This window comes from Pecten maximus, chromosome 17 (assembly GCF_902652985.1).
Source record: "Pecten maximus chromosome 17, xPecMax1.1, whole genome shotgun sequence".
Lineage (NCBI taxonomy): Eukaryota > Metazoa > Mollusca > Bivalvia > Pectinida > Pectinidae > Pecten > Pecten maximus.
Genome location: NC_047031.1, coordinates 15,663,494 through 15,688,806, shown reverse-complemented (window position 1 = coordinate 15,688,806; position 25,313 = coordinate 15,663,494). Strand labels below are relative to the sequence as shown.

General features: G+C 35.3%; 2 protein-coding genes across 2 annotated transcripts; one reads left to right on the top strand and one right to left on the bottom strand.

The window, feature by feature from the left end:
• The first annotated feature begins 1,332 nt into the window (after positions 1 to 1,332).
• Positions 1,333 to 13,830, top strand: LOC117315840. The gene is made up of 10 exons (XM_033870243.1): positions 1,333 to 1,642; positions 2,067 to 2,107; positions 2,264 to 2,346; positions 3,015 to 3,086; positions 4,861 to 5,011; positions 7,348 to 7,442; positions 8,156 to 8,233; positions 9,699 to 10,059; positions 11,465 to 11,583; positions 13,611 to 13,830. Exons 1-10 carry the CDS (start codon positions 1,620 to 1,622, stop codon positions 13,782 to 13,784), a joined length of 1,197 nt encoding a protein of 398 aa, XP_033726134.1. The 5' UTR covers positions 1,333 to 1,619; the 3' UTR covers positions 13,785 to 13,830.
• Positions 13,831 to 16,573: 2,743 nt separating this feature from the next.
• On the bottom strand, positions 16,574 to 24,365 carry LOC117315563 (centrin-3). Its single transcript, XM_033869803.1, has 6 exons — positions 24,279 to 24,365; positions 22,756 to 22,891; positions 20,243 to 20,357; positions 19,951 to 20,065; positions 19,359 to 19,435; positions 16,574 to 18,110 (listed from the first exon to the last, which is right to left on the bottom strand). The coding sequence occupies exons 1-6, from the start codon at positions 24,293 to 24,295 to the stop codon at positions 18,067 to 18,069; spliced, it is 504 nt and encodes a 167-aa protein (XP_033725694.1). The 5' UTR covers positions 24,296 to 24,365; the 3' UTR covers positions 16,574 to 18,066.
• Between the last annotated feature and the right edge of the window lie 948 nt (positions 24,366 to 25,313).

Sequence of the window (25,313 nt, the reverse complement as noted above, 5' to 3'; positions counted from 1 at the left end):
GGTGTTCAGTTTTGTTGTTAAGGTTTGGTGTTAAGGTTTGGTGTTAAGGTTTGGAGTCAAGGTTTGGTGTCAAGGTTTGGTGTCAAGGTTTGGTGTCAAGGTTTGGTTTGGTGTCAAGGTTTGGTGTCAAGGTTTGGTGTCAAGGTTTGGTGTTAAGTTTTGTTGTTAAGGTTTGGTGTCAAGGTTTGGTGTCAAGGTTTGGTGTTCAGTTTTGTTGTCAAGGTTTGGTGTCAAAGTTTGGTGTCAAGGTTTGGTGTTCAGTTTTGTTGTCAAGGTTTGGTGTCAAGGTTTGGTGTCAAGGTTTGGTGTCAAGGTTTGGTGTTCAGTTTTGTTGTCAAGGTTTGGTGTCAAGGTTTGGTGTCAAGGTTTGGTGTTCAGTTTTGTTGTCAAGGTTTGGTGTCAAGGTTTGGTGTCAAAGTTTGATGTCAAGGTTTGGTGTTCAGTTTTGTTGTCAAGGTTTGGTGTCAAGGTTTGGTGTTCAGTTTTGTTGTCAAGGTTTGGTGTCAAGGTTTGGTGTTAAGTTTTTGTGTTAAACTCTGGTGTTAAATTCTTTTGATGTTAAGTTATTATGTTAAGTTTTGGTGTTAAGTTTTGGTTAACCTCTCTTATCATATATGATATGTTAGTACATTCGCCTATCATTATCAAGGTCCTAGTTCAGCACTTGTTTGTTCTGTTGACTTTGTGTTATCTATTGCTACACCTTACAAACCTTCGCAAGAAATTTACACTAAAAGAACTATTTGACACAATTTTTGTTCTGCCTATACATTGCCCTTAATGTTTGCCATGTGGTTAAAATTGAATTTAATGTCTCAAAAAACAAGCATTTAAATGTATTGGCAATAAAAAATAATCACCAAGCTTAATGTCACTTTTTTAATTCAACAAATGTTATAATGAGTTTAACATTTTAATAAAGCATACGTTAATCGTACATTGAATTTAAGTATGCCTGAAATATCAGGCAATTTTAGAATTTGAGGATGCATTATATAGCAGAACGGGATCATTTCAAACGGTGGCGGGGTCATAGATTAAAATAATTAAATGAATTGTTTGCTATTTCCGATTATTTACATCCATATTTGCTAATACATTAATGGGAACGTAACAAACGACCAAATCATTAATCGAACACAAATATGTATTTTATATTGCTTATACCAAGCAATTTCATCAGACCATACTGTACACATATCGTCGCCGTTTGTAACGTCGCTTTTGATTGGCTAATACAACTGTGTAATCTCCAAGTTTCTAAGAGGAAAGATTCTCCACAGAGATTATGTAAAGTAATCATATCATATTAGGATTTACTTGAATATACAGTATGTTGATATTATGGAGCTACAACACAAACAAACAGAGCGAACTCTCGTCAATCCGATGTTTGGCGTTATAACTCCATAACAAAAACTATATTCATGTTACTACTTGAAAAGCCAAACAAGTACAGAGATATTGCACAACAATACGGTGCACTTGATTTGAAAGACTCGATAACGCCGGCACACTTTCCTTATCTATTTAGTTCAATCTAGTGTACTCGCTGAGCGATACTTCCCCGGGTCTCGTTATCGCCTTTCGTCCCTCTCTAGAGCCTGCTATCACTGACAATGGACTCGCAAATAAGTATAAGGTATGATACATATTTCTTTATTTTTGACGTGAAAACTTCTCAAAATATATAAATAATTTCTTTATTATTTTTGCTGATATACTTCCAGCATGGATATAAACATATGCACTTATTAAAAAATCACAATCATCACCAAAATATCAACCGATAAGGTCATAACATTATCAACAACGTGAAGGCAGAAATATTAGAGCTTTGACTTTGTGAATTATTGTGCTGAAAACATTACATATATCCTTAATAAGTAAGAAATTGTCAGGACGTTATGAACAATGACTACGCCACTCCACGTCTACATTCTTTGAGTTAAAGACAGGAATCGCCTCGGACAAGAGTATAACGGGATTTCCGTGGGTGGCTTTAGCAGATAAGATCTCGTTAAATCCCGTTAGTATTATGTCATACTCCAATTTTCTCATTTCAGACTCACCTTGTGCTGTTTTGCTGTCATTTTTGGCTTAACAGGTAATATTTCTTTAATGTCCATTATGATTGATTTCGGAGAAATGCTCAACAATGTTTACGATGTCCATCACGAAAAAAAGCCATGTTGCAGTGAAATTGTTACAGTTCGTCTTAAAGAACAGGAGAAATAACTTACTTGTCATTGTTTCATTACAGATGCTGGGCAGATATGTGGCTCGTGCAGCCTAACTGTTGAACCACGTGACTGTAACGTCGTGACAGAATGTGGTGACCACGAGGTAATATTATACATAGATCGTCACTCATATCGCCTTTTATGAAAAAGAAAACATGTGTTCGCCCGTTGTCAGTGTAAAGTGACCGGTTGGGATGTCCTGCTGAATGTAGTCAACAGTTTGAATCAACGAGGTAACACTATTAAGTCGACATCAGTTTCGTGTTATCTGAAGGAGACAAACATGAACATACCGCAGCCTCCCAAACAACGCAGCCTCACAAACCACGCAGCCTTCCAACCACGCAGCCTCACAAACCACGCAGCCTTCCAACCACGCAGTCTCCCAAATCACGCAGCCTCCCAAACCACGCATACATCAATAGTCTGACACACAGGGGCGGCCGTCCTTAAATGGCCTTAGCTGATTGATAGGACGTTAAACAATACACATGGAAGGCCGTCCTTAAATGACCTTAGCTGTTGATAGGACGTTAAACAATACACAGGGGTGGCCGTCCTAAATGTCCCTGATTTAACACACGAGTTAATCATAATTCCCACTTTCACAAAATTCACTGGAAATTCGATCATACTGCCCCCGCGGACAGTAAATTCTCATTAGCATTGGCAATATATCAACCGACTTAGTACATAAAACCAAGCAGTAGTACAAATATTGAACTCCAATAAAATACCTGGTGTTATTCAGCCTGTGTGATGTTCTTACAGGAATGTCTAGTTCACGAGTACCTGACACCTGCCGGTCTCAAGCGGTACGATATAGGATGCGAGTCATCTTTTGTAAGTATGGCGCTTTATCATCATCTTTATAATAAGTTGTGGTACCTTATATTTCTACAGCAGCTTAAATTATCTATTACAAAACACAGAAATCCCTGCAAAAAATGTCAGTCTCGGAAACCATTTTGGAATCCCCCCGATGGTGTGCTATTTTAATTTTGATGAGTAAATTAAACATGCAGTAAAAATTATAGTGAATGAAATGATTTATTTCTCCTAATGTTTCCCTTGACAAAGCCTCATTTTTGTTCTTCTGATGAGCGTTCGCTCATGGAGAGGCTTTGTTTTTATCCGCTGGTCGAGACAGAGTCTTTAAAATGGTAGTCACTACTCCTACTCCTGCTTTGTGCTCAGTAAGTTTGGGAGTGGGACGACTGGTTTTCCTGATTTCAGTATAATGTGACCGGGTGGGGTGGCCTGATAGGTGTCTTCGGCAGTATACTTCAGTGAGGTAGCACTATAAATCGGCAAAAGTTCCGGCCTATCACAAGAAGACTTAACACGAACATACCGGTCTGGTATACCTAGTGTTTCCGTTATCACCATCATTGTTCTCATTTTGAGAATGTAAATTAACTTGGACTTGAACTAGATTTAAGTGGCGGGTGTTACTGATGAAGATGCTGACTCTGCCGAAACATCTGGTCATATCCTCTTTGTGACATTCAAATGACCTTGTAGATCTATATTGACTGTTCCAATTTTGTCCTTCTTTTATAGCATTTGAGTTAGAATTACGGATTCGTTATTATTTCAGTATCCTCTGTTGTTGCAATGGCCTGTACTTCTATTTAGTATCAGATAACTGTAGTACATGTACCTTAAAAGAAGAACAGTTTTAGCTCACATGGCCCGAAGGGCCGGTGGGCTTATGCCATGGTGCAGCGTCCGTCGTCCGTCAACAGTTCCTTTCTTGAACGCCTGAATCGATTTTGATGGCATTTGATCTGAAGCATTATTGGGCAAATGGGGTCAAACGTTGTCAAACGGAGGGTGTGGATACCCTGGGCCGGAGGGGCGGGGCCCAATATGGGCAATTGAGTTACATCCTTTAAATCCCTACTTAAGTGCTGAACACTTGAATGTTTTTTGATGAAATTTAGTCTGGAGCATTCTTGGGGAAAGGGGGTCAAATGTTGTATAAATGCAGAATGTGGCTCCCCTGGGGCAGGAGGTGATAGGGCCCAATAGGGGAAATTGGGTTAAATCATTCAAATTGCTACTAGTTAAAACCATTGAGATCCGGACCCCATAACCATATAGAGCAATGTTTGAAATCAACAAATATGGATATAACAATTTGAACATGAACATCATTTCGACGGTTGGTCAAATCCATCCATGTGAGCGATATATGCCCTCTCGTTCCCTTGTTAACTCATGCCTGTTTATAACGCCATTTTGGATGTTAGAATTAGTAACAAGACCGATAACTCTATGCAAAATACCTACCAAAGAGTTAACTTTGACTTAAGATATGGTGAAACTGATTATCGACAGTAAATGAAACTACATACTCTTAAGTTGTTAAACCACGGGACTAATATTTGGCGGTTGTGCATGTACAAGTCGGACCTCGTTCGCGAGTATGGAATTTCGCGTAACACCGGATCATAAACATTCTTCAGAAAACACTTCTTTACATTCGCCGGGTGTCTTTATGTTCGTGCTATACGACCTCGAATATTGCAAAACGAATTCCTTCCGCGAATATTACCAGCTTTACCCTAGATAACGTAGAATTACCATGAAACATTTTTTTTTGATGTTATAGAGATGCCATGGACTAGGGAAAAGGTCCGAAGAGTCAACCTTGGATTTAAGTGGAGAAAAGAAGAGTCTTGACAACAGAATTACATTGTGTAAAACTTGTTGTAACAGCACAAAGATGTGTAACACGATAGACGGGCTCTGTAATTCTCAAAGTAAGTACAACATGATTACACTGTGTAACACAATAGACGGGCTCTGTAATTCTCAAAGTAAGTACAACATGATTACACTGTGTAACACAATAGACGGGCTCTGTAATTCTCAAAGTAAGTACGACATGATTACACTGTGTAACACAATAGACGGGCTCTGTAATTCTCAAAGTAAGTACGACATGATTACACTGTGTAACACAATAGACGGGCTCTGTAATTCTCAAAGTAAGTACAACATGATTACACTGTGTAACACAATAGACGGGCTCTGTAATTCTCAAAGTAAGTACAACATGATTACACTGTGTAACACAATAGACGGGCTCTGTAATTCTCAAAGTAAGTACAACATGATTACACTGTAACACAATAGACGGGCTCTGTAATTCTCAAAGTAAGTACAACATGATTACACTGTAACACAACAGACGGGCTCTGTAATTCTCAAAGTAAGTACAACATGATTACACTGTGTAACACAATAGACGGGCTCTGTAATTCTCAAAGTAAGTACAACATGATTACACTGTAACACAATAGACGGGCTCTGTAATTCTCAAAGTAAATACAACATGATTACACTGTAACACAATAGACGGGCTCTGTAATTCTCAAAGTAAGTACAACATGATTACACTGTGTAACACAATAGACGGGCTCTGTAATTCTCAAAGTAAGTACAACATGATTACACTGTAACACAATAGACGGGCTCTGTAATTCTCAAAGTAAGTACAACATGATTACACTGTGTAACACAATAGACGGGCTCTGTAATTCTCAAAGTAAGTACAACATGATTACACTGTAACACAACAGACGGGCTCTGTAATTCTCAAAGTAAGTACAACATATTAATTGCACTGTGTAACACAACAGACGGGCTCTGTAATTATCAAAGTAAGTACATAATTACACTGTAACACAACAGGTGTCTTATTTTGATTATATCATTTGGATTTGACCTATATCTGCATGGCTGGTGTTCCGACACTTTATCACTAGCCCTCTGCCTCTGGGTTGCGAGTTCTAAACCTACGTGGGGCAGTTGCCAGGTACTGACCATAGGCCGGTGGTTTTTCTCCGGGTACTCCTGCTTTCCTCCACCTCCAACACCTGGAACATCCTTAAATGACTCTGGCTGTTAATAGGACGTTAAACAAAAACAAACCAAACCAGTCATCGATGAAGTAAAAGACGCTTCATTGTCCGATACTCCAGGTCTTATTCTCCTCATACTTTTCAGTGGATTTCAATGTACATGCTACTCCCATTGTGTAACCGTAAGAGGCGACTAAATTCGGAATCTTCTCTTCTCCGCGCGTTCTAAAAAGCCTGTGTTAGGAAGGCTTTGGTTTCTGTCCCCTGGTTGAAACAGGAGACTCCATAAAATGTTAGTTACTACTCCCGCTTAACGCTTAGCATATTGAGAGTTGGACACGTGATTTGCTCTTTGTCAGTATAATGTGACTGGGTGGGGTGTCCTGCTGGATGTCTTTGACGGCATGCTTCAGTGCGGTAGCACTAGACCGTCGGCAACGGTTCTGCGCTATCAAAAGAACACGCCTACATCTCGCTCACAGGAGAGGTCGTCCTTTAGGGACACTTGCTGGTTAAAGAATGTTAAACAATAGAAAACTAAAACCAGTAAATGTATAATTAGCCCCCTACCGATGAAACTAGTTGAACCATACCATGTAGGTTTCCTTTCCGCCCGTGTTTTACATACGCACGTAACACCAAGTTTGTCAGTACTCGAGCGGCCTCGTTCCTTGTGTGATTTTTTTTTTATCAAACTTAAGATAATGAAAAGTATCGTAATATCTCGGACACGTTCGAGTTCCAGGGGTTTTGGGTCAAGGTCAATGTCACTTACTTGGCTGGTAGGGGACATGCATTGCGTTAGCAATACCCAGCATGGTTGTTTTTATTACATTACTGACTTGTCTACCATGCTATACGCTAATGTCATAAATAATGTCGTATGGTAAAACAGACATATAACAATGTCATTGTGGTGTTAAAGGATCTATTGTCTTGGCAGTACAAAGCGGCTGTCGGAATCAAAACACGCGTACAAGGAAGTCACTGTTTCGCTTCTTTCCATGCGATAAATAGAATTAAAAACTGATGTGAACTAATTCTTGGATTGATTCAAACAATAAGATATTTTGATAGGCAACCTATAAAAGCTCGCGACATGTTAATTTGCTGAAATTGATTATTACGATTTATTTTATACTTATATTCGTGTACATTCATCGACGTCATTAAAAATATATTTAATTACTGTCGTCTTAATTAATGGTATTTTAATTGTATTTTTCTTCCAGGACTCAATACATATGGAGCCCTGATCTGTTATAACTGTGAGCAGATGGAACAACCCGATAGATGTGACAGAATAAAACTATGTGGTATAGACAACGTAAGTGATAAACGAAATATTTATTTTAATACTGCCGTCAATATCTTGGCATTCAATATTCTGCCGGTTGTTGATTTTTTTAAGTCAACATTACGAATTTCATTTCCTTTGACATGAAAGAAGGACTTGCAAAGCGTAGTATAGAAGGTATGGTTTGTTAAATAACGTTTGATATTTATCAAGTAAGTTGTAATATTACTTGTAAGTGAATAAGCCTCGGCTCTGGATGGTAGAATATCCATCGACATTTCTGTTATTATTTATATTCATTTTTTATCACAAAGATATATGAATAAAGCACTTCAGCGAAAATTTGAAAACAAAATCCTATGTATATAGAATTAACAATAACGGTGTTTACAATGTTTACTAATGTGTTATGTATGTGGAATTAGCAATATTGACGTATGTCCTATCTACTAATAAATCATAATCATCGAATAATTACAGTTTTTACACGCATGAATAAAATTTCCATAGTGACATAGGACATCAGTACCAAATATGAACCTTGATATAAGTAAACGAATCCTGTTTTAAGCAGTCGCCGGATCTTATCCAAAATACTTTATCTGCATCTTGAACGTATTTAACACAAGTGTATTCGTTTGTAGCTTAAAATAGCATTTATAATGTTTTGTGAACACTGACTTCGGTTATCATTGTGTAGAAGACATATTATCTATGTTGTGTAAATGTTTGTATTGTTCCAGCAATGTTATATTGGAAAGAAGCAGAATGATCTGTCTGGACATTGGCTATGGGAGAGCAGATGTGGCGAAAACTCCACAGTAAGTTGGTTTATTTTATTTGAATTAGATATATTTGTGATATCGATTGAGTTATTTGAAGAGTGGTGTCATTGCACGATATAATAGCATAGCTCCAGAGGACAATTGAGAATCATCTTAATTGTACAGGGTGCTGAAGCAACGATGTAAGCATTTGATAAATATTGACCACACAGTTTTTAGACTCGCTTCACCAAGCATGTTGGTATAATGTAGATCACAAATTACGGAAGTTTAAAATGTCCCTGGAAAAAGGTATAAATACCATATTATTTCTGTGGACGTGTAAAATACCATATTATTTCTGTGGACGTGTAAAATACCAAATTATTCTGTAGAAATGTAAAATAACAAATTATTTCTGTAGAGATGTAAAATAACAAATTATTTCTGTGGACGTGTAAAATATCAAATTATTTCTGTGGAGATGTAAAATTACAAATTATTTCTGTGGAGGTGTAAAATAACAAATTATTCTGTAGAGATGTAAAATACCAAATTATTTCTGTAGAGATGTAAAATTACAAATTATTTCTGTGGAGGTGTAAAATATCAAATTATTTCTGTAGAGATGTAAAATAACAAATTATTTCTGTAGAGATGTAATATACCAAATTATTTCTGTAGAGATATAAAATATCAAATTATTTCTGTAGAGATATAAAATAACAAATTATTTCTGTAGAGATGTAAAATAACAAATGATTTCTGTAGAGATGTAAAATAACAAATTATTTCTGTAGAGATGTAAAATAACAAATTATTTTTGTAGAGCTGGAAAATACCAAATTACTTCTGTAATAGATGTAAAATTTTAAATGTCTTCGATAAAACTAGAAAAATACCAAATGTCTTCTTCGATAAATGTGCCAAATACAAAAATCTCTTAGGCAAATGTTTGCCGTAGCATATTTTCTCTTGTAAAGAAATCTCTTGGATTAACGTATCAAATACTAATTCTTATATCGTATGATGTATTTGAAATATCACAACGTGTTTCTATAACGATGACCACACGTCACAAATATGTAACTGTTTCTCGAGGGGTTGTTTGTTTGGCGAATTTATCGCCCCTTGAGCAGCCAAGGCCATTTCGAGGCGGGGTATATTTGTAGTAGTTGGTGACTACCGCATTGTATAAGATATCCGGGAGGTCAATGACATGCCACCCAGGGCAATTTGGCTAAACTAACAGCGACAGCACAGGCCGATCCTTTTCTTAGTTTCCGGAGAAACATACACGGAGAGTGTCGAACTACGTACCATACTGAAACCTTCAATCTTCGGGATTTGAGTACGGGATGTTTTGTATTGTTTTGTTTTGTTTTGTCTTTTGTCTGTTTTCCTTTCTTTTATTTATTTATTTTTTGTATAGTTTTTGGGGGGTTTTTTTCCGGGGGGGAGGCGTATGCTTATAATAGCATGGCCCATTTTATTAATTTATTTATCATTATCATTTTTTCAGGAATGTAAAACTCTGGCTGCAACGAATGCTCTTCTCGCTCCTATAGTAGGCAAAAGACAATCGGGCAACCTGTGTGCGTCATGCTGCGCAACCGACCGTTTGTGTAATTCCCAGTGCACACCGCCAACAATTGGTCACCAAACGCAAGCTCCGAGTAATACAAAACCGCCGACGCATGCGCCAACGCACGCACCGAAACAAACAACCACACATTTGCCGCATACCCATGCGCCAGCACACCAAACGCATGCACCAGCACATCAAACGCATGCGCCAGCACACCAAACGCATGCACCAGCACACCAAACGCATGCGCCAGCACACCAAACGCATGCACCAGCACACCAAACGCATGCCCCACGTATGTTTATGATTATATTACTTGTTCTCAACACGAATAGTGTATTTGAAATATCGTCAAAGCAATCAGTGTTTTCTCAGACCGGAAAGGTTTCGCCACCAGTTAAAGTTTCGATCGAGGACGGTATGTCACAGTCCCGGACTGACATTGTTCTGTAATAAAACCTCGTACGAGGCCGACAATTGGATATTAGAGAATGCATGTCTGTCCGACACCGAGAAAAATCGATCTCGACCGGTAAGAACTTATAAATATATCATCTAGCTTGAACTTATAATTGATACGTCAAACAGGCAATTTGATATGAATTTGCTTTAAGAATGAAATGACGTTTTCTGTCTCGAATCGGACGAGAAAATGTCTAGCATTGAGTAGCACTTTCATGTCTCCTGTACCAGAAAGTTATAATAAAATCTACAGTGCTCTGTGACGTCATAGTTCAGTAGACGTGTATGGCAAGCCGTTTGGGTTTTTACCTATTGAAATGAAGATATCTCTATTTAATTAAAGATATCTCTATTTAAAATGAAGATATCTCTATTTAAGTAGAGATATCTGTAATTTAAATAAAGATATCTGTATTTAAATAAAGGTATGTCTAATTTAAATACAGATATCTCTATTTCTACTGAAAATAGAGATATCTTTTAAATTACAGATATCTCTATTTCAAATTCAGATATCTCTATTTGAATTACAGATATCTTTAATTCAAATAGAGATATTTGTATTTAAAATAAAGATATCTGTATTTCTACAACAATTAAAGTTATCTTTATTTAAAATAGAGATATCTGTATTTCTACAACAATTAAAGATATCTTTATTTAAAATAGAGATATCTCTATTTGAATTAAAGATATCCCTATTTTAAATAGAGATATCTTTAATTTTGTTTAAATAGAGATGTCTTCATTTTAAATACAGATATCTCTTATTCAATTACAGATATCTCTAATTCAATTAAAGATATCTCTATTTTAAATAATGGTAAGGTTGTATTTGTTTATAATGGTAAGGTTGTATTTGTTTATAATAGTAAAATTTATTTGTTTACAATGGTAAGATTTATTTGTTTATAATGGTAAGATTGTATGTTTATAATGGTAAGATTGAATTTGGTTACAATGGTAAAATTGTATGTGTTTACAATGGTAAGATTGAATTTGGTTACAATGGTAAGATTGAATTTGGTTACAATGGTAAGATTGAATTTGGTTACAATGGTAAGATTGAATTTGGTTACAATGGTAAGATTGAATTTGGTTACAATGGTAAGATTGTATTTGTTTACAATGGTAAGATTGTATGTGTTTATAATGGTAAGATTGAATTTGGTTACAATGGTAAGATTGAATTTGGTTACAATGGTAAGATTGTATTTGTTTATGTCATGGTCTTACAGTGTCGAAACCAGTTATAACGTTTGTGACGAGACCAACCGACGTCAAGAAGGGATCATACCTCCGTCTCACGTGCAGCGCGACTGGTAACCCAACACCAACTCTCCTCTGGAACTTCTTCGTAAGAAAATAATTTTCTTTCCATTTTTCTACTTAAAATAACAAAAAGAATTGGTGTTAGATGAATTGAGAACATTTGTAGGGTATGCAACACTTTTCTTAGCCCTTTTTCGGCATAATCGTATAATATTCTTTTGGCCCCGGATATGACGCGACAGGTGGCGTTACTGGTCAAGATGAAGTACATTTGTATGTGATTGTCAATGTAGCGGTAAATGCTAAAAGCATATATGCAGTTAATAACGAAACAAAGTTATAATTGAATGCAAGCTGAATAAGTGGATCTTTTCATTTCAAAAGACACATTAATGAAATTACATTCCTGATTCAAATGCAGTCTAATTATCACCAAAAATGATTCAAACTGATATAATCTTGTTTTCCGTGCTAAAACGCAGTAGTTCGTTGATTTATTTCACCTGCAGTTTTACATAATAACCACCTATATTAAAACTATGTCGTTTATCTTTTTTAAAGATATTTCTTGTTCGAGTTGCGATCTTACTGTCTTATTGCTGTTAAGTTATGCTGTAAAGTGTTTCTGTAAAGTTATGCTGTCGATTATTTATGTAAAGATATGTTGTCGAATATTTATGTAAAGTTATGTTGTAAAGTATTTATGTAAAGTTATGCTGCAAAGTATTTATGTAAAGTTATGTTGTAAAGTATTTATGTAAAGTTATGCTGCAAAGTATTTCTGTAAAGTTATGCTGTAAAGTGTTTCTGTAAAGTTATGCTGTCGAGTATTTATGTAAAGATATGTTGTCGAATATTCATGTAAAGTTATGTTGTAAAGTATTTATGTAAAGTTATGCTGCAAAGTATTTATGTAAAGTTATGTTGTAAAGTATTTATGTAAAGTTATGCTGCAAAGTATTTCTGTAAAGTTACGCTGTAAAGTATTTATGTAAAGTAATGTTGTAAAGTATTTCTGTAAAGTTATGTTGTCGAGTATTTCTGTAAAGTTATTTTGTAAAGTATTTCTGTAAAGTTATGTTGTAAAGTATTTATGTAAAGTTATGCTGTCGAATATTTATGTAAAGATATGTTGTCGAATATTTATGTAAAGTTATGCTGCAAAGTATTTCTGTAAAGATATGTTGTCGAATATTTATGTAAAGTTATGCTGCAAAGTATTTATGTAAAGTTATGCTGTAAAGTGTTTCTGTGAAGTTATGCTGTCGAGTATTTCTGTAAAGTTATGCTGTCGAGTATTTCTGTAAAGTTATGCTGTAAAGTGTTTCTGTAAAGTTATACTGAAAAGTATTTATGTAAAGTTATGCTGTAAAGTATTTATGTAAAGTTATGCTGTCGAGTATTTCTGTAAAGTTATACTGTAAAGTATTTATGTAAAGTTATGTTGTCGATTTCTGTAAAGTTATGTTGTCGATTTCTGTAAAGTTATGCTGTAAAGTATTTAAGTTATCTCGCATCCGTGCAGATAAAACAGCTCGTGATTAAAAAACAGCTCTTTCTTATGATAAAGACTATCAATAAAACACCTAAATACTTTTTGATTAAATTCAAGTTTATTTTTAACGTCTGCGATATAAGAATTCGATCGCAAATTAGTACAACCTTAAATGTTCGTTTTTATGACGTCATCATATATGTGACGCAATAATGTCACTTCACAACTAAAAGATAATGGGGACTAACGCTAGCCAATCACAGCTCCGATATATGGGTTTGTTATGGGGGTTATGGATTAGAGTTACACAGGCCTTTCATGGTATGCGCTTTTGTCAATGACATTAATTATTTACACGGAAGTTCTTTGAACGTGCACATTAACTAATGTACGTATCATTTTATTATTTTAGTTACACACGCGATCGCGGGTACTTGTAATTAAGTTATTATTTACATAGACGATCATTGATATTAACAATTTCATTTGCACAGGTTCTTGATTCAATTTATTACATTTACACAGGCTCTCGATTCAGACTATTTTATTTACGATGTACTTCATACAAATTATTTCATTTACACAGGCGCTTGACACGTATTATTTTATTTATCCAGGCAATTGGCGATGTATCACCAACAAATGTCGTAGTGTCGAACAACGGTGCCGACATAACTATAGGTCCTGTGACCGAACATAACTACGGACACTACGCCTGCAGGGCGATTAACTCAGAAGGCAAGGATACACGATTTGTTGATGTTTTGGAACATGGACCAAGTGGCCCGTAAATATGTCAAATAATATTTTCAAAATAAATCTTTATTTTCGACCAAATATATATTTTGTTACCTATGAACAAGTTAAAATGTAGACCGGTTTATTTCGTTTCTGAAGGTTAACATGCATGTTGTTGATGAAGCAAAAGACGGTCGCTCTTCCGAGATGTTCAAGCGTATTCATGTATTTCTAATAACTATTTGTTTAGCGGTGATTTTTAAAAACATGTGTGTATTTTTTTTCTGGCCACGCTAACATGCGTTTCTGATCATTATCTAATTCTGAAATTCCACATTCATTCTCACCTGTTCGGGACATCTGATTACATGTACAAATGTACCCTTGTATCCAGCGGGTGTCGACATATATTAACAGATGACAGAAAATACATTATCACTGGCTGCAGTATATCTTGAAAAAAGTTTTGCAAATAGATAGAAATAATGTTATGCTTCATTTAAATTTTAACTGAGACATTCCGAAAGTAGCATATATAGCTCGCCTATTTCATGAATAATGAAATAAAGTTTCGCCCAAAACACTTAAGCGATTTTTGTTTCGCACTGTCACACGGTGGGGAATGGGATACATCGTTTCCGCGCCTTTCGGCCACCTTGTTATGGAATTTGAGAACGATCCATTAATCTCTGAGAAACCGAAATAACAAGGATTGTTTACGGACGGACGACAGACGGATTGACGCCACAGACGGACGACAGACGGAGTGACCCCACGGACGGACGACAGACGGATTGACCCCACGGACGGACGACAGACGGATTGACGCCACGGACGGACGACAGGCGGAGTTACCCCACGGACGGACGACAGACGGATTGACCCCACGGACGGACGACAGACGGATTGACGCCACGGACGGAGTGACCCCACGGACGGACGACAGACGGATTGACCCCACGGACGGACGACAGAGGGAGTGACGCAATGAACGGACGACAGACAGAGTGCTGCCACGGACGGACGACAGACAGAGTGATGCCACGGACGGACGACAGACGGATTGACGCCACGGACGGACGACAGATGGAGTGACGCCAAGAACGGACGACAGAGGGAGTGATGCCACGGACGAACAGCCAAACATCTGTCGACAGTGGGCTAAAAATAAAAGATTACCACCCAAAATTAAAAGGGCACAACTAGGGACAAGTGGAATCTACATGAATTTGATGAAGGTCCATCACGAAAAGTGGTAACAAATGTTCATTGTGCCAAGAGAGCCTGGGTCGCTAACAGTTAAGGATTATGGCAAATTTACTACGCTGTACTTCCAATTTTCATGTTGACCCGAATATGTTATGATGTTTTAGGAAACGGTATACATTTTTTTTTTCTGACAAGTGACCATATTTGTATTTGTGGACATGATCATGTTTTTAATCAAAATGTTACATTAAAATATACGAGTTAATTATTGCAATACAATTGCATACTTAATTTGAAAAAAAAATCATACTTATAAATACTAAATTCTTAAGGCCAAGGTACGAAATATTATTTACAAATTAAGCATGCGAGGTGACATCCCTTAGTCAGTTACTGGTGTTGAAATACCAAAAAAATACCTCTGTTGGTGTTAAATGATATAAATTAAACATAACCAATGACAAAAACTTCACGTAGCAATGTGAAGCGTAATGTGAAGCGTAATGTGAAGCATGATGTTGATGCTGTGCAATATACACATCATAATTAGGGGCCAAGGGGAATCTTAATACGCAATTTGAGAAAGATCCAACCAGTCCTTAAGAAATCACGAAAAGAACTGAAGACGGACAATGGACAGACGGACCACTGACACAAGGTGATTTGAAATACCCAGTACCCACCATCTGATGATGGTAAGCTAATTAAACATTAACTTTGTGTATTTCCTGAGTCAGTGTAGCTTTTCTTAAGACTTTAGACACATGGCATTCATGGTAATAGTTCAATGTTTAAGGCTCCAAATAATCTCGCTTGAGACTTAAGAGCACCTCTTAAGAAAAAAAACCCAACTTTGTAATGCATACAGCAATAGCTGAACATTGCATCAAATAAGAAAAAACTTGTCATTGACGCTAGAGCCCAAATGTGTTGGAATCCAATATGTTGACCCCTATCCCCATGTTAATATGTAGAAGGAGTGCACTCCCTTCACCCCATCCTATCCCTCCCTTCTCTAATTCAATTATTCCTCAAACCCCCTCCATCCCCCAATTTTATCATTTTGGTTAATGTAGAAAATTGGATCATTTCATGAAAATATTTTTTGAACGAATTGGAGACATTGCTGTATATCTTATAACAAATATTCATACCCTGCCTACAAATCTTCCTGACAATGACCAGCTGTCAGAAGGAGCTGCGATAGCTCAGCTGGTTAGAGTGATGGCCACATATATATAACCTCAAGTGAAGATCCGTGGTGCATGATTTGACCCTCCCTAAATGTGTCCGTTTGTGTTTCTGTGAAAACTTATAAACGGACCTGTCTGTGCTGTCATGGTTGTCATTGGGCAAATCACTTTACACTAATTTCTCTGGATGGCATGCGACAGGCCTCCCTTATATTGTCCAGTGAAGTAGTCACCAACTACTACAAGGTGACCCCGCCTTCAAATGACCCTGGCTAATTAAAGGGCTGTAAACCAAGCTAACAAATAAAATCTGTCAGAAACTGTCCGTCTATTATCTAGAGCTATTAGATAACTCTCCATTATATACAGTGTATATGGCACAAATGTCTTATGAACGAATGGTGGCATTCATGTGTCTACTGTATTGAAGTGAAAACAAATTTCAGTTCAAAAATTTTATTTTGACATTTAAACGTATTTACAATAATCACAATTTTTAGAGATAAAGTGATATTTGATATATTGAACATAAAAAATCTATTGATTCTGAATCAAATCACAGAAACTACAGTAAGATATACCAATGTATCTACTTAAATACGTACAGACAAGTACGTAATTTCTTCTACAGATTTACCTTCATTTTGTATACGTAAAATCACACTTGACACTCGCCATCATCTAAAAAGCGTCCTCATCCACTAAAACGTAAACAAAGTCACAGCACAGGGGCTTGGCACAAACTCCCAGCCCACAGACACAGTCCATACATATATATTGTATATAATACATTATATGGATGGTGGGCTGGATAGTCGTGCCACATCCCTGTGGGTCTCAGAGGATGCAAAAACTTGTCGCATCTTTCAAGTTTCAAACAAACTTTCAGTTCCTTTCATACTACAACACACTGACACTCATACCTTGTATAATACGGACTCACACCTGAACATGAATGTAAATACTTAACATACTTGTATGAACTAAAAAATGAGTTAACATGTACTTGTATGAACTAAGAAATGAGTTAACATGTACGTGTATGGACTCAGAAATGAGTTAACATGTACTTGTATGGACTCAGAAATGAGTTAACATGTACTTGTATGGACTCAGAAATGAGTTAACATGTACTTGTATGGACTCAGAAATGAGTTAACATGTACTTGTATGGACTCAGAAATGAGTTAACATGTATGTGTATGGACTCAGAAAGGAGATAACATGTACTTGCATGAAACAGGCATGAAAAATGTTGGCAAAATCGTAAATATTCTGTTACCAAGGCACATCTAGTATATATATATACGTGTAAGAGCATTGACAACCAGCTGGAAATGAGAAATACATAATATATAAAACATACACAGTTTAAAATATCAAATTCTTGACGATGTTTTTATACCAGTTCATCATATCCATGATTTTGTTCTGGGAGTAAATATGCAAATAAAGATAATAAAATCAATTATTTGCAATAGGCAAGTGTTGGAAATTAAACTGCACATCACAGAATCTGAGCCAATCAACCTGAGAAGTAAACATTTACAAGACTTAGATGGTCCCCCCCCCCCCCCCCCCCCCCCCGCCAAAAAACAACAACATATTTTGTGCTTCAATACAAATTCATCATTCGTACATATCCATTGTGAAATAAGCCCAGGGAGCGATACCTTAAAACTTTGATTTAAAAAGTAGGAGGTTGGCTTACACTGAATAATCAAATCAGATCTGTTAAATGTTTTACTGATCAACTACATAAATAGGTGGTATTCTCAATAGACATGCACATATACCCTGATCAATACAGTTTGTTCATGCTCCTAAACAATCATAAAACATCTTAATTGTTGTCATTTTGAATATTTCTTGGTCCATTTCTTCACACAATATACTGAATAAATATTGATAGTAGGCCAAACTGTGTAGGTTTTCACGTATCCCCGGTCATAATGGCAATGAATTCATCCTCATTGACTGCAAAATAATAAAAAATATTTTAGCGAATTATCTTCCTGTTACATGGCCATAAAACAACAAAACTGCATTGATTACATGTATACCTACATATTGTAAAAACGAGGGAGAAACAGATTAACATGTATACCTACATATTGTAAAAACGAGGGAGAAACAGATTAACATGTATACCTACAGACTATAAAAACGAGGGAGAAACAGATTAACATGTATACCTACAGACCATAAAAACGAGGGAGAAACAGATTAACATGTATACCTACAGACCATAAAAACGAGGGAGAAACAGATTAACATGTATACCTACAGACTGTAAAAACGAGGGAGAAACAGATTAACATGTATACCTACATATTGTAAAAACGAGGGAGAAACAGATTAACATGTATACCTACAGACTATAAAAACGAGGGAGAAACAGATTAACATGTATACCTACAGACCATAAAAACGAGGGAGAAACAGATTAACATGTATACCTACATATTGTAAAAACGAGGGAGAAACAGATTAACATGTATACCTACATATTGTAAAAACGAGGGAGAAACAGATTAACATGTATACCTACAGACTATAAAAACGAGGGAGAAACAGATTAACATGAATACCTACAGACCATAAAAACGAGGGAGAAACAGATTAACATGTATACCTACATATTTTAAAAACGAGGGAGAAACAGATTAACATGTATACCTACATATTGTAAAAACGAGGGAGAAACAGATTAACATGTATACCTACAGACTATAAAAACGAGGGAGAAACAGATTAACATGTATGCCTACAGACTATAAAAACGAGGGAGAAACAGATTAACATGTATACCTACATATTGTAAAAACGAGGGAGAAACAGATTAACAGACAAGACCTGACAGCAAAAAAAAAGAATAAAATCTATCACTATTCTATTTCACAAGCATTAATTACTACAAGATAAGTATTATTACCAATGTATCTTGAATCAACTTGAGAAATCAAATCTATATACGTAACATTTGTACACTTTGATGATAAAAAAGATCCACATTATTCTTCCACTTCGTACGAAATGGAAATACATGTACAATATAGATGGAATTTAAAACTTGTCAGCTTCCTGAGAAACTTTAACACTGATGGTTAGGGATTGAAACCTCACTTCAAAGATGAACATTTTAATATTTCCTGTTTTGAAATAAACAGCAGGATATAAACAATACTTAGATAAAATCTTTTTTATACATGTATGACAACTTACTTTCACCATCTGCGTCTCTATCAAACTCATCAATCATAGCTCGTAATTCCTCATCCGTCATGTTTTCTCCCAACTCTCTGTAAAACAACAGAAAACAATTATAACTATAAGTCAGGTAATTGTAACCTGTCTTTACTCAGGTCGAGTAAAAATATTGTCCTAAGTCAGGTAAATTTGTCACCATTAAGTCAGGTAAATTTGTCACCCTAAGTCAGGTAAATCCGTTCTCCTAAAGTCAGGTAAATCTGCCATCCTTAAGTCAGGTAAATCTGCCATCCTTAAGTCAGATAAATCTGTCACCCTTAATTCAGGTAATATATCTGTCCTTAGTTGGTCTGGTACATGTAGATCTGTCATCCTTAGCCAAGTTAACATAATGTAAGATAAATCTATTGTCCTAAGTCAAGTAAGTCTAAGTCACCAGAAGTTAGGTTGATCTGTTGTTTTAAATCAGGTAAAATATGCCATCTTAAGTGTGATAAATATACTTGGATGAAATCATCAGCATGGGATGACTGTTTGACTGGATATATTGGCCAGGACTCTTCCTCAGGGACTAACAAATGATGGTACCAATTGTGTTAGTTATTACCTAGCTACTCTGCGGAGGTTACGGAGGCTGATCTTCCCAGACGAATCATCATCAAACAGTTTGAATGCTTTCAGTACTTCCTCTTGCGGATCTCTCTCCAGCATCATATCCGTCACTGTGACAAAACAAATTTAAGGTTATCAGGGTTAGCGACGAATACCATCCCTACTGTCCCCTTCTGAGTTTTCCAGAAGTTCGGGAGAACCCTATCAGCCCAGGTCTTAACTTTACAATTATATTTCATGTACCGAGTGACCTCAATGATTGTTTTAATATACCAAGTTGTACTTACTGACTTCATTGAAATCTTCAAAGGAAATTTTGCCTGTACCCTCTCTATCATAATCGCGTAGAATTTTCAGGACATCTGCTTTCTTCACATCAAACCCTAGTGCCCTCATAGCAACCTGTTAAAACAAAGCTGGTTAATAAAAAATCATTTCTGACACATCTACAATCAAATACATTAATGTTACCATATTTATCCTGAAACAAGCATCACCCTAAGTGTAAAAAATCATCGTATCTATCCTAGATAAGACCCCTCGACATCCCTATTGTAAAATATCATAGTATTTTTTTCAGTTTTGAAATCTTTTTTATTCATCCTTTTACATATATTATACATACAGGTACATTATATTACATGGTATAATAATACAGACATATCATTACAGCAGTAAGATGTACAATACGTATTAAGTGATGAATAGAGAAAAAGAAAAGGATTGGTTGTTTTTTTGGAATACAGAGACAAACAAACGACCTTCCACTCCCGCTTTCACTCATTTTACAATATATTGTGTATAAAGGTACAAAAAAAGAAAAACTTTTGACTTACTTTTAAGTACATGTTTTGATATGTTGTGTGAAGAAAATCTGAAAAATTATTCACTTATATGGACCGTTTTTTCACAAAACTATCATACTCCATGTTGTTTTTGTAAATTACCTCCTCTGTTTTTAGATAAATATCTAGTTCTTTTATGAATCCATTAATACAGGGGAGACAATTTTTAATTTTTTGTTTATAAATATGGAATTTTGCTATTAATACTAACGTATTGAGATATTTGACTTCTTGATCTTTATGTAACTTTCCCAAGATTACATCAGTAACATGTAATTGTAAATTAGTTAAAGTATTATCATATAGCCATACTTTGAAATCTTCCCAGAAGATTGCTACTAGTCTACATTCCCAAAAAATGTGGACTATAGTTTCTGTATGACGGTTACAAAAAGTACATAATGGAGAGTCCTTTAGGTTTATCATATGTAGATATTTGTTTGTACTTATAATCCTGTGTATTATTCTATATTGAAACCATCTTAATTTACAGTCTATAGTGGATTTAAAAGGGATTATGTTTATTTTTTTCCACCATACTGTATCTTCTACCAAATTCAGTTCTTCTGACCATTTTGTAATGTATTTATTGTTTGTTTTTAAAGCCATCTTCGAAAGCATTATTGGTAGTAATATTAACTCCATATTTAAATTCGGAAAAGAATTTTTAAATAAAAAGGCAAATGTAATTAAAGATATTTTTTGGAAGGAGGTACTTTCTGATCTATACATCTTTTCAAATTGTGTCGATGAAGATGACAACATATATCAACACCTATGGTACAATAATAACATAAAGGTAGATAACAAACCTATTTACTTCAAGAGATGACCAGATAGAGATATTTTTTATGTATATGATCTACTAGATGAGAATGGTAGTCTAATTCAATCGTACGACATATTTTGTGCCAAACACAATTTTTACCCTCCAATCACTCAATTTTATGGTTTACGTAACGCCATCAGAGCAACTTGGTATGCTATTCAAAATAGACACCACACCTTCTCTCTACCACATTGTCCAATCCATATATACTATATACTAACAAACAAGCAAAGAGGTCCTTCTGTGTATAATTTATTTATAAAAAACTTAAAAACAAACAATATCATAGTATTACTAGTGGGGTGACACCTAAAGGAGTGTCACAGAAAGAATGAAGTGTAGTTAGGGAAGATAACTCTGGATGAGCATGAAAGACAGAAAAAAATAAATGCTGAGGGTGATACAGAAATGTCCGTCTTGAGTTCAGAGGTTCCATGCAGGAGTATCATAGTATTATTAAACTTTTAGAGAAGACATATTTTTGAACCACATTTACCTTTCAATTTCAAAACCGATGAGAGAATGGGGATTTATTTGTGGACAGAGGCTTATTTGGGATAAATATGGTATTATCAAATGTAACTTGTCTGGTCCACCAGGTAAATCTTGTACATGTAATAGGCCAAAGATCATCAATATCCTATGACTCGTTTTGTGGAATAATACTATTGTTTTGTGATGTCATGAATAAAAAATACAACACAATAGTGTCTCTATAGTAGATAAAAATGTATTATTTTGTATCCAAATCCATAAATCTTTTTTTTTTTTTTTTCCCTCATAGATATCAGTTATGTGATAAAATTTAGCACTCTTTGTAATAATTGAATTATCAAATATTAATTAAACTTGTTCAAGAGATTCATTCTGACAAGTACAATTATTAGGAAAGATAATCTAAGTTCAAAAACTGCAGTCTTAAATCCTCACTTCAAAAGAGCAGGATTTTTTTTTTAAGTACAGACTACATGTAGTAACTTAGCTTTTATTGGTATATAAATATCTTGATAGAAAATAAAAAAGAAGATATGAACAAGTTTCTGATATACAAATGGAAAATCACATGTACTGTACAGGTAATCATGAAAAACTCTATCACCCAGTACTGAACCCTACAAAACCTTACCTTGAGTTCATGGTAATCAATGGCACGGTCTTTGTCTGTATCAAACAAGTCAAATGCCTCTCGGATTTCCTGTTTCTGTTCCTCAGCTAGCTCCCTCTTCTTTTTCTTCTTACCCTTTTCCAGTGCAAACTCAGCTCTGTAAGTCAGAAAAAAATAGAAAAGAATTCAAACAAATTTATGTACCTTTGAACATAGGGACATATGGGTATGAAACAGTATATGGTATACATCGTTATCATATAGATTTGTTAGAATTATTTCTGGTGCAGGACAAAAATCCTTTACTTACATGAACATGAACAATATATACTTATAGTATATGTATAATACTAATTAGCAGGGTGCCTTCTCGAGGAATTGAACCATGACCCTTGGTTTGCCAGTCTGCCATTCTACCGATAAAACTTAATATGGGAAAGTCCTCAATTGTGAAGTTATAAGGGGACACACACGCCACATTAACATAACTCCAACAAAACCTTTTGTCTCCTATAGCTTACACTTGAAGTGGTCAGAACTTCGTACATACAGAAAACGAGCATTTTTTCTGACCCTTCTCAAGTGTGTGAGAACATTTCTCCCCATTCCCTTCAATCTGACATGTATATACACATAAAGGGATATATTAATTAAAAGGTAAGATATAATTTTTACTAGCGTTACATACATATGCTCACTGATCATCACAAGGCAGCTTTAAAAGTGATTCTGTTGTCAGAATCTTTATAGGATTAGTATCTGGTCTGCTTGCTGGTGGACTATACATGTCATGTAGCCCAAGTTTCTAGCCCCCGCAAAATGTCAGGGTCAGAGGAAAGGGCTAGAAAGACAAAGGCTCTACCGATCAAGCTCAAGAAAAATTATCCCTTACATGAAGCAGAGACTTGTATATCAGGGGTATATACGTCTCTGCATGAAGCAAGAAGAGGATAGTATGAAAATCACTAATATACAAACCCAATAAATATATCTGCCACACATGCTTCAATATTTCTTTTAAACAAAGAATGAATAAATAAGCTGAGATCATTCTCATATTTTCAACATTCCTCCATTTTTGTATGCCAAATTCAACTTTTCAAATGTTATTCATTTAACGAGATACAATTTACATGATATCAAAAGGCCCATGACATTCGATGGTTTGTTTTAAACAGTGCATCTTTTTAAATTATTGTCAGGCCTATATTTTCTGTTAAAGTTTGGTCGCCTTAAGCCCTTTTATTCTGTCACATTCTTTCCAGAATGTATTTTGATGTTTTTGCAATAAACAATACAAGTAAATAAACAAATGGAAAGCTTTGCCTTGGAGGCACGCGAGATGTTAAATATGTAAACATTTCTTGACAAACTTGTTTAAACATGTCGAAAGTGAAACGAAAACTTGCATTCGATAAAAGTCAAATTTTGAATGGTATTACGCATTAAATGCCAGTGGAATTGCTATATTAAGTTAAATCAGATATATCTGAGCTTGATGCATTAAAATATTTGCAGCAAAAGACATCTTATCAAACTGTTACCTTAGTGCTAGACTCATAACTGCACGTTCACGTTGGTTGTCAACTTCAACAAAATCAGAAATACCGCTTCCGCTTGCGCTAAAGCTATGTTTGTATGCGTAGCCGCAGTTTCGTAATCATGCTGCGGTCGAAATTGGCCTTCCACCTATAAGTGACCTTACCTCGTGCATGTATTTCCCAACTTTGTTTAGAAAAAAAAACATAGATAATATTCGCTTGTTTGCATTATTAGAACTTAATTATTATCACATAATTTGATTATGACACATTCTTGCTGTAATGAAAACTTCTTTTCACTAAAAAAAAACCCCCCAAAAAAACAAAACCAGAAATACAGACAACCAAACTGGATCAAGTAGCCTGACTAGTACAATTTAGAAAAAAAATTGCAATATGAAGCCATCAGAAATAAAAGTTTATCAACAATCGATAAGAATAATTTGAAACTATGTTTGAATTACAAATGCGCAACGTTTTGAAGAAAAAAGTTATTTTTTCACATTTATTTTGTCTTAAAAAAATAAAAAATAAAATAACTGTAGTCTAATATGTTTGCCTGTGCATCTAAGCATAACAATGTCAAATTTACAAAAATTTTGTTTATCCCGGCCATCAGCTTATCATTTTCCTGTATTGATTTGCTAATCGTATCATCTGTTACATTTGGTGTCCAACAAAATACCCATGGAATTGGTATTGCTAGGATCTCGTGTGTGTGAACTAAGGGTCGAAGATTTACATTAGGTAGTCATGCATATTGCATACCGTATATATGTCTTGGTATTGAAATTAAAGAATGATGTCATTTAACTACTGTATAGAGTTAATGTCGGAGCGACATAGTACCAGGTACTGATTTAAGCTCTCTTACCACAAGTTTAATAACTTTTCACCGAATAATTCACTTAATATTTAAACTTATTTTATCATCTGCAATCGTATAATTGTACTGTTACTCTGGTGTGAATCGTGTCTAAATCGCAGATGTAGTTATAATCAAAATAAAGCGAAAACTTCACAATTTACACTCAAAAT